Here is a 10,847-nt window from a genome sequence, read left to right on the forward strand (position 1 = left end):
TCTCCCTTCCTCCAGCCTTGCCTCTCTGAGCACTCCTGACATTCAACTCATTACTTTCCTAAAAACATGCTTTGGGGACAAGAAACTAACAAATCCCAAGTGATCCATCACATATACAAACATACTGAAGGGAGCTGGGATTTGCGGTAGGAAAAAGGAAGGTTAGACTTCAAGAAGAATGGTCTGGCGATGACATTTGTGAGACAATAGAAATAGGAATAAAAAAATATGTTTTATTTCTTTTTTTAAGAATCAATAATAATTCCTCCCTTTTGATTAGTTGGTAGGGCTGGGTGGATTGGAGGAACCTTACATGTTCCATGAACAAGCCTCTTCCTGAGGTCCTGTAAGTGATCCTTCCTCACTGATTAGCCCCTAGAAAACCCTTCAGAGGCTGGATCTCCAGAAAGGAGTGGGGGAGGAAAGCCCAGTACCAGGCAGCCTCTGCTCCATTGCTCTGAGGGGATGGGGAAGGCAAACCCTGGTCATCCCCTCAGTCTGTAGCCCTTTTGTGTGACTGCCTGGCAAGGGTGACGTGGGGCTGTTCCTACGGGCACAGCTGCAGCACTGACCAGAGTGGAGGCAGGGCCCAGGCACACTGCCCTCCCAGACCTTCCCTCGGGCTTTGCAGCAGTAAGGGGACATGCACCCCAAGGGCCTCTGCTTGGCCTGACCCTGCAGTGGGGGCTCTCTGTCCCCAGGAACAGTGGAGATGGCAAACTTATCGAGACCCTCTCCGCCCAGCTGCCTCTGCTCCTTCCTCCTGCTCCTCCTCCATGTGTCTTCCAGCTACACAGGTAAGACATGTATTTTCCTGCCCTGGGGAGACCCTGAGAACAGACAGACTAGTGTCATGGGGCTTAGCTCCTTCAGTCATCCTCAAGTTGCTATATTATCTTTCTGAAGCATAGACCTGCTGACATGGCTCCCTTCCTCAGAAGCCTTCTGTAGGTTCTTACAGCCTTCACGATAGAGTCTAGACTTTTTTTTGAGACAGAGTCTCCCTCTGTTGCCCAAGCTGGAATGCAGTGGCTCGATCTCAGCTCACTGCAACCTCCGCCTCCTGGGTTCAAGTAATTCTCCTGCCTCAGCCTCCCGAGTAGCTGGGATTACAGATGCCTGCCACCACCCCTGGCTAATTTTTGCATTTTTAGCAGACATGGGGTTTCACCATGTTGACAAGACTAGTCTCAAACTCCTGACTTCAAGTGATCAGCCCTCCTCAGACTCCCAAAATGCTGGGATTACAGGTGTGAGCCACCGCACCCGGCTTCTAATTTTTCTTTTTGAGGAAAAAAAAAAGTTTCTGATTATAGAGATACTGTGAATGTCCTGGACAGAACATTCTAGCAATCCTCTCATCTCGGCATCTGTCCATCTTTTTGCCAACTCTGAGTCTTTAGCCCAACCTTTAGGTTCCCTCTTGGAATGTGGTTCACCGAGGTTTAATTATCCCATGGGCATCCCGGTTATGACTTGACCAAATTGCTGCCTATTCTACCCTTAGAGGTCAGGAGTTCAAGACCAGTCTGGCCATCATGGTGAAACCCCATCTTTTTTTTTTTTTTTTGAGACGGAGTTTCACTCATGTTACCCAGGCTGGAGTGCAATGGCGCGATCTCGGCTCACCGCAACCTCCGCCTCCTGGGTTCAGGCAATTCTCCTGCCTCAGCCTCCTGAGTAGCTGGGATTACAGGCACGCGCCAGCATGCCCAGCTAATTTTTTGTATTTTTAGTAGAGATGGGGTTTCACCATGTTGACCAGGATGGTCTCGATCTCTTGACCTCGTGATCCACCTGCCTCGGCCTCCCAAAGTGCTGGGATTACAGGCTTGAGCCACCGCGCCCGGCGAAACCCCATCTTAAAAAAAAAAAAAATTGGGGCCACGTGTGGTGGCTCATGCCTACAGTCCCAGTGCTTTGGGAAGCCAATGCAGATGGATCACCTAAGATCAGGAGTTCAAGACCAGCCTGGCCAACAGGATGAAACCTCATCTTTACTAAAAATACAAAAATTACCCGGGTGTGTTGGCAGTCACCTGTAATCCCAGCTACTCAGAAGGCTGAGAAAGGAGAACCGCTTGAACCTGGGAGGCAGAGGTTGCAGTGAGCCAAGATCGAGCCACTGCACTCCAGCCTGGGCAACAGAGTAAGACTGTCTCAAAAAAATAAAATAAAATAAAGAAAGAAAGAATAAAAGAAAAGTTGCATTCCTCCCTGACTCTAAAATTCCTTTTAAAAGTTGAGTGTATTCTTTCTTCCCTGTTTTGAACCAGCCTTTCCCAAGACAGGCTTGCTTGCCAAGGTTCGCCGTGACCTTCAGTCTCTTCCTTTTGGTGTCTTGAACAGGGCAGTTCAGAGTGATAGGACCAGGACACCCCATCCTGGCTCTGGTCGGGGATGAAGTGGAATTGCCATGTCGCATATCTCCTGGGATGAATGCTACAGGCATGGAGGTGGGGTGGTACCGCTCCCCCTTCTCTAGGGTGGTTCATCTCTATAGAAATGGCAAGGATCAAGTTGGAGAGCAGGCACCTGAATATCGAGGTCGAACGGAGCTGCTGAAAGACGGTATTGGTGAGGGAAAGGTGACTCTCAAGATCCGGAATGTAAGGTTCCCAGATGAAGGAGGTTTCACCTGCTTCTTCCGAGATCATTCTTACCAAGAGGAGGCAGCAATACAATTGCAAGTGGAAGGTGAGTAGTGCCATATAATATTAGGTATTAACTGTCGGGTGGCCAAGAACAGTTATTCTCCCAACTGAGATGATATCCCTCAACCCAGACATCTCACTCCTGGGAATGAATTCCATGGAAAAGTCCTCATCAATAAACAGAAACTCATATGCTTAGGGATGTCTGTTGCATCATTATTCAGAGTAGCAAGGAAATTGGGATCAAAGTTAATGCCTTTGAGTAGGTAAGTGACTAAATACATAATGATATCCATACTGTGAATGTTATGCAGGCATTAAAAAGATTCTTTTAGGCCAGGCGTGGTGGCTCACGCCTGTAATTCAAGCACTTGGGAGGTCAAGGCTGGTGGATCACCTGAGGTCGGGAGCTCAAGACCAGCCTGACCAACATGGTGAAACCCCATCTTAAAAATAAATAAACAAATAAAAATAAAAAGATTCTTTTAGCACTATGCCAGATGGTTTGGAGGCCTTCCATAAGGTATTGTTGAGTGATAAAAGCAAGCTGCAGAATGTAGGATCCAAAAACAAAACCCTAGGGCATGGTGGTTGGCCTCAAAGCTACTTGGGAGACTCAAGTAGGAGGCTGGCTTGAACACAGGTGTTTGCAGTTACAGTGAGCTATGGCTGCAACACTGCACTCCAGCCGGGGTAACAGAGCAAGACCTTTACCCCCACTCACCATCCCCGCCTCTAAAAAAAACAAAAACATAAAAAAAACTTTGTATTTGTGAGTACAGACACACACGCGCATGCGGTCCTAGTAAATAAGTAAAGCAAATGTCTAAATGTAACTATAAAAAGAATGAGATGTCACCTTTAGGCTGTACCGCCACTGCTTTCATTCTGCATAATTTCATTTTCTCTTTCTTTTCTTTTTCCTTTTTTCTTCTTTTTTTTGAGACAGAGTCTTGCTCTGTCACCCAGCCTGGAGTGTAATAGCACGATCTCAGCTCACTGCAACCTTTGCCTCCCCGGTTCAGATGATTATCCTGCCTCAGTCTCCCAAGTAGCTGGGATTACAGGTGCCTGGCACCATGCCTAGCTGATTTTTCTATTTTTAGTAGAGACAGGGTTTCATCATGTTGGCCAGCCGCCTGCCTCAGACTCCCAGAGTGCTGGGATTACAGGCATAAGCACCATGCCTGGCCTCAGAATTTCATTTTCAACATGTTTTGTGTGATGGATGATTTTAGAGTTTATTTATTTTTTCCTCTATCTCAGGATGATTAAGATGTGGACAAGGTGAAGCTGATGGAGGGGGAACTTTGAAAGTTAATTGTTAGGCGGGGTGTGGCGGCTCAAGCCTGTAATCCCAGCACTTTGGGAGGCTGAGACGGGCGGATCACAAGGTCAGGAGTTCAAGACCAGCCTGGCCAATATGGTGAAACCCCGTCTCTACTAAAATACAAAAATTAACCAGGGATGGTGGCACATGCCTTTAATCCCAGCTGCTAGGGAGGCTGAGACAGGAGAATTGCTTGAACCAGGATCCAGGAGGCGGAGGTTACAGTGAGCCGAGATCGCGCTACTGCGCTCCAGCCTGGGCTACAGAGCAAAGCTCCATCAAAAAAAAAAAAAAAAAGAAAGAAAGAAAGAAAAGAAAGAAAGTTAACTGTTATTTAATTAAAGAACTAAATTGCTCTGAGGGCCTGGGCACCAGATCCTTTCCCCTTTCCTCCTCCCCACCTGCAGTGCAAACATCAGACAATTGATCACTTTTGTATCTTGGGGGCGGGAGTGACCATTGCAGTGCGGTACTAGAAGACCGCATTGTATGCAGAACAACAAAGCACTATTTCTAGAGACTGACGGCAGGAATATGGAAATAGCTCTGTATGTCTCAGAATGTTCACACAATTGTTTTTACCGGGGAACTTCTACCTGTCAAAAAGTCTGATAGTGAGAACCGCTCCAGTGTGCCGATTGTCCTCCTTTCTGCTCAACAACTTCTTAGTTCACTAACTGCCTCTCCCAACAAACACCCTGTTTCACCACTCCAGAAAAGAAAGACAAAAACATCTAAAGACTTTGCCTCAGGAGGGAAAGTTGTCTTTCCAGTTGGTATCCACATTCCAACCTCCTCTTCCCACCTCTTAGTCTGCATGTCTAAGAAGCTACAAAGAAACTGTTTTACAAGTAAAGAAGGACCTGTTGCCTAGTCGGGAGCCAGGAAGTTGAGACAAATTTAGGAATGAGATGAAGTAACTACTACTGGGAGTGTCAGGTATAATCACCTCTGCTCTTTCTCTGAAGAGTTTCTAATCTCTCTTTTTGACTTATTTTTTTTTCCTGTCATTTTTGTGATTTTATTACTAGTTGTCTCTAATCCTTTCTTTAAATTCTTCATTATGAAACTTAAAAATAAACAAAGCAGGCCGGGCGTGGTGGCTCACGCCTGTAATCCCAGCACTTCGGAAGGCCGAGGTGGGTGGATCATGAGGTCAGGAGTTCAAGACCAGCCTGGCCAACATGGTGAAATCCCATCTCTACTAAAAATACAAAAATTAGCCACCTGTAATCCCAGCTACTCTGGAGACTGATGCAGGAGAACTGCTTGAACCTAGGAGGCAGAAGTGGAAGTGATCCGAGATCAGGCCACTGTACTCCAGCCTGGGCAATAGAGAGAGACTCTGTCTCAAAAAAAAAAAAAAAAAAATGCAAGTGGAATATTATAGCCAGCCTCTAAGTGCCTGCCACCTTGCTGCAGCACTTGTCAATAGGGACCATCCACTTCACTGGCTCCCCACTCATTACTACCCTCCCCTATTCAATTACTGAGGTAAATCCTAGGCAGCATGATCATTTGTTTAATTTTTATTTTTTTCTTTTTATTTATTTATTTCTTTTGAGACAGGGTCTGGCTGTGTCACCCAGGCTGCAGCGTAGTGGCATGATCTCTGCTCACTGTAGCATCTGCCTCCCGGACTCAAGCCATCCCGCCACCTGAGCCTACCAAGTAGCTGGGACCACAGGCACACACTACCTCAGGCTGCTAATGTTTTGTATTTTTTGTAGAGACTTGGTTTTGCCATGTTGCCCAGGGTGGTCTCAAACGCCTAGGCTCAAGCAGTTCTCCTACCTCAGCCTCCCAAATTGCTAGAATTACAGGCGTGAGCCACTGCAACCAGCCAAGAACAGTTTAAAATAAATAAATAACCACAATACTATTATCACATCTTAAAAACTCAATGAAAATTATTTTTTTTTCCTTTTTTCCTTTTTACGTGGGCCTCCCAAAGTGCTGGGATTACAGGAGCGAGCCACCACACCCAGCCTACGAAAATTTCTTAATATCATCAAATACCTAGTTTTTGTTCAAATTTTTCTGATTGTTTCATAAATACACTCTTACAGTTGGTTTCTCTTATCGAGATTCAAACAAGACCCATCTGTTGACGTTTGCCCTTAGGGTTTCCCATGGTCTGAATTTTGCTGACGACATTCCCATGTTGTTACGTAGCACGGTCCTCCATGCCTGTATTTTCCTGTAAACTGATAGATGTGGAGGTGCGATGACATTCGGGTCTGATTTACTTTGGCAAGTATAGTTAATCAGTGATGTTCTATACTTCTTGTTTCTTTACATCCGGAGGCTAATAATGTCTGCATTTCTCTTTTTTCTAATTATTTGTGAAAGTAAAAATGCGTGTGGGGGAGGGAGAAAAACTCTTAACGCACTTATTTGCTAAATCACATTGCTACAGGTAACTTCCATTAAGATTTTTTTTTTGTTTAAAGATGGGGTTTCACCATGTTGGTCAGGCTGGTCTTGAACTCCCGACCTCAGGTGATCCGCCCACCTTGGCCTCCAAAGTGGTTGGATTACAGGCGTGAGCCACCACGCCCGGCCTTTCCATTAAGATCTTGAAAGTAAAGTTTGCTGCGTGTTCCTCTAGGGAACAGGATAATAGACAGGAGCCTTAGTTTACGGCTTGAGGACTGTAATTATACCTAAGCAACTGCCCTGGACCAGTTTAACGTTACTAGCTGTGATGTATCCCTAACTTGGATAGCAATATCCTTTCTTAGCTCCCTTAAAACAGAGATCAAGATGGAAAGGGTTTCAGCTGCAGCATGGCACATGGAGTTTAGAGAAGGACTTTTGAATGCTGTGAAGCAGACCTAGCAGGGGAAATAGATGGGAGCCACAGAAGTGAAGGTCCTCCCTCCTTCATTACCCAACCTACTCCATACCTACTCCACACCTGCTCCACACCTACTCCATATCTGTATATCTGGTCACTTACTGAATCCTACTGTGTAAGCTACCTTTTTTTTCTTTTTTTTTTTTTTTTTTGAGGTGGAGTTTCCCTCTTGTTGCTCAGGCTGGAGTGCAATGGTGTGAACTCAGCTCACCGCAACCTCCACCTTCCAAGTTTAAGTGATTCTCCTGCCTCAGCCTCCAGAGTAGCTGGGATTACAGACATGTGCCACCACATCCGGCTAATTTTCTATTTTTAGTAGAGGCAGGGTTTCTCCATATTGGTCAGGTTGGTCTTGAACTGCCGACTTCAGGTAATCCTCCTGCCTCGGCTTCCTAAAGTGCTGGGATTACAGGCATGAGCCACCACACCCGGCCGAGACCCCCCCTCTTTTTTTTTTTCTGGAGACAGAGACAGAGTTTCGCTCTTGTCACCCAGGCTGGTGTGCAATGGTGCGACCTCGGTTCACTGTAAACTCCGCCCTCCAGCCAGGTTCAAGCAATTCTCCTGCTCAGCCTCCCGAGTAGCTGAGATTACAGGTGTACACCACCCCACCTGGCTAATTTTTGTATTATTAGTAGAGACAGGGTTTCACAATATTGGCCAGGGGTGCAGTGTTGGATGGGGTGCATTTGGTCAAACTCCTGACTTCAGGTGACCCACCTGCCTCGGCCTCCCAAAGTGCTGGGATTACAGACATGAGCCACAATGCCTGACTGTAAACTACCTTCTTAAAAGCTCTAGAAGGGGGCTCTTAACCATTTTTTGTGTGTCATGCACCTTTGGCATGCTGATGAAGCTGATAGACGCATCTCATTATTTTTTTTTTTTAATGGAGATGGGGTTTCTCCATGTTGGTCAGGTTGGTTTCAAACTCTTGACCTCAGGTCATCTGGCCACCTCAGCCTCCCGAAGTCTGAGATTATAGGTGTGAGCCACCGTGCCTGACTTTTTTTTTTTTCGAGACAGGGTGTCCTTCTGTCACCCAGGATGGGGTGCAGTGGCATGATCATGACTCATTGCAGCCTCCACCTCCCAGGCTCAAGTGATCCTCCTGACTCAGATCTTGAATAGCTGAGACCACAGGCTTGTCCCAACATGCCCAGCTACTTTTTAAATTTTTTTTATAGAGGAAGGGTCTCACTATGTTGCCCAAGCTGGTCTCGAGAACTCCTGGGCTCAAGCAGTCTTCTTGCCTTGGCCTTCCGAGGTGGTGGGATTACAGGGGCGAGCCACCACACCTAGCCAGAAGAATATTTAAATACACAAAATAAAACACTTATTCCAAAATACAGGTATCAAAATGTCAAATTAACAAGAGCTAGGGTGGCCCTAGTGATTAGTGTAATTTCAAAATACTAATGAACATAAGTGATAGTTTGAGATTTCTGTGACTTTTCATTTTGTCATTTGTTTGTTTGTTTTAGATCGAGTCTCGCTCTGTCGCCCAGGGTAAAGTGCAATGGCACAATCTGGGCTAACTGCAACCTCCGCCTCCCGGGTTCAAGTAATTCTCTTGCCTCAGCCTCCTGAATAGCTGTGATTACAGACTCATGCCACCACGCCTGGCTAATTTTTGTATTTTTGGTAGAGACAGGGTTTTGCCATGTTGGTCAGGCTGGTCTCAAACTCCTGACCTCAGGTGATCCGCTTGCCTCAGCCTCCCAAAGTGCTGGGATTACAGGCGTGAGCCACCTTGCCCAGCCAAAAATCACAAATATTTTCATATCACATTAGAAATGTCATAGAATGCCGGGGGTGATGGCTCATGCCTGTAATCCCAGCACTTTGGAAGGCCGAGGCAAAAGGATCATAATGTCAGGAGTTTGAGACCAACCTGGCCAACATGGTGAAACCCTGTCTCTAGTAAAAATACAAAAATTAGCCTGCCGTGGTGGCATGAGTCTGTAATCACAGCTACTCAGGAGGCTGAGACAGGAGAATCGCTTCAATCTGGGAGGCAGAGGTTGCAGTGAGCCAAGATCATGCCACTGTACTCCAGCCTGGACGACAGAGCAAGACCCTACCTTAAAAAAAAAAAAAAAAAAAAAAGAGAAAAAAGAAGAAAGAAAGAAAAAGAAAATATTTGTGATTTTTATTGACGACAAAATCAAAGGTTCTCTTCATATTATTGTAGTGTATTGCCTACAGACATAATTAAAATAAACACTAAATTTCAGTTTAAAGGTTATTGAAAATAAAAATGTATTTTTTATCCCCTATTTAAGCTTTGAATCCCCTGACTTCCTATACTGTTACCACTGTCTTAGTTCAGGCTCACGTTGCTTTTTTTTTTTTTTGACAGCAGCACCTATTTATTAGACAATTCCAGGTCATTTGAACACCGCCTCGCTGGGTGGGAAGGGGGTCGGGAGGGGGCGCACAGGGACACCTGGACAGCAGGGAAGTGAACACAAACTGCTGTCTTTCCTTTTCGGTTAAAGAAAAAAAACTGTAATCAACATCCCAATCGTAAGTAAAAGTGGGAAGGAAAAAACTTGATTGCTTTAATGTGGCATTTAGACATCTCCTCCCATGTCATATGCACAGTTTATTTGGGTAATGCTACTGTCACCAGCAGAACACTGCAACCTCTGCCTCCCAGGTTCAAGTGATTCTCCTGCCTCAGCCTCCCTAGTAGCTGAGATTACAGGTGTGTGCCACCACGCTAGGCTAATTTTTTATTTGTTTATTAGAGATGGGGTTTCACCATGTTGGCCAGGCTGGTCTCAAACTCCTGACCTCAGGTGACCTACCCACCTCAGCCTCCCAAAATGCTGGGATTACAGGTGTGAGCCACTGCGCCTGGCCGTTACCAGAGTCTCTTAACAGATTTCCCTATCTTTTCCAGCACTATAAGTGCTAAATCTGATGTGGTCACTTCTCAGCTTGCAGTCCTTCAGTACACTCCCATGGCCTTGAGGATCAGATCTAAGTCCCTTACCTGCTCCTTAACACCCCCCCACCACAGCCTGACCCAAGACACAACCTTGACTTTAAACCACTTGTCATTCTAAACCACTAGCATTTCCTAGAAACAAACCCACTTTTCCTTCAAGGCTAAGCTCAAGGGTCAATTCTGTGTCACCTTCTTTGAATCTTGATGATATTCATTTCTTTATTCGACCTGATTTATTGGGCCCCAGGCACCATGCTGGGTGTTGAGGATTCAGCTCTTGGCAACGTCGGTCTTGCCTTTCAGATCCCTTCTACTGGGTCAGCCCTGGAGTGCTGGTTCTCCTCGCAGTGCTGCCTGTGCTCCTCCTGCAGATCACCGTGGGTCTCGTCTTCCTCTGCCTGCAGCATAGACTGAGAGGTACAGGGCAGAGGGTGGGTGGGTCAGGATCCTTCCTTTACATGAGCTGGCTTCTTGGATCAACACCACTTAACATGTATTTGTGAGTGACTTCTGGGTTCAGAAAGTCTTCTCATTATTGAGTGATAAAGAAGAAAAAGAACTCCATGATAAAAAAGCGTTTTGCTCCATAATGAAATGCTAGGTTCTTTTATTCATATGAAAACATTTGTTTTCATATGAATAAAAGAACCTAGCATTTCCCTATGAGCTAACTATGGCATATAGCAACCCCGTTTTACAAAGAATGCAACTGAGGCCAGGATTAGTTCCGTGACTTACTCAAACTGATATAGCTTGTAAGTGGTAGAGTTGAGGCCTCTGTATTATACCTGGCAGCTCCATGCAACTTGGGAGAGTGTGAGCTTCTAAGTCAGACAGGTCTAGGCTATTAGGAGTGTTAAATAGGCCGGGCACGGTGGCTCACACCTGTAATCCCAGCACTTTGGGAGGCTTAGGTGGGTGGATCACAAGGTCAGCAGTTCGAGACCAGCCTGGCCAATATGATGAAACCCCATCTCAACTAAAAATATAAAAATTAGCCTGGCATGGTGGTGGGCGCCTGTAGTCCCAGCTACTTGGGAGGCTGAG

The 10,847-nt window shown here is 45.9% G+C and overlaps 1 protein-coding gene across 3 annotated transcripts in view; it reads left to right on the forward strand.

The window, feature by feature from the left end:
- The first annotated feature begins 489 nt into the window (after window positions 1-489).
- MOG (myelin oligodendrocyte glycoprotein) overlaps window positions 490-10,847 on the forward strand; it is a 16,976-nt gene continuing 6,618 nt past the window's right edge. For 2 of the 3 annotated variants that reach the window (XM_032270835.1, XM_032270834.1), the window contains exons 1-3: window positions 503-797; window positions 2,350-2,697; window positions 10,104-10,217. In XM_032270835.1, the coding sequence (XP_032126726.1) occupies window positions 713-797; window positions 2,350-2,697; window positions 10,104-10,217 (547 nt within the window). In that variant the 5' untranslated portion in view covers window positions 503-712. Of the gene's footprint in view, window positions 798-2,349; window positions 2,698-10,103; window positions 10,218-10,847 lie in introns of all 3 variants that reach the window. The other variant, XM_032270836.1, reaches the window with a different exon arrangement.

Source organism: Sapajus apella, unplaced genomic scaffold, assembly GCF_009761245.1.
Source record: "Sapajus apella isolate SASKATOON/1434 unplaced genomic scaffold, GSC_monkey_1.0 scaffold217, whole genome shotgun sequence".
NCBI lineage: Eukaryota > Metazoa > Chordata > Mammalia > Primates > Cebidae > Sapajus > Sapajus apella.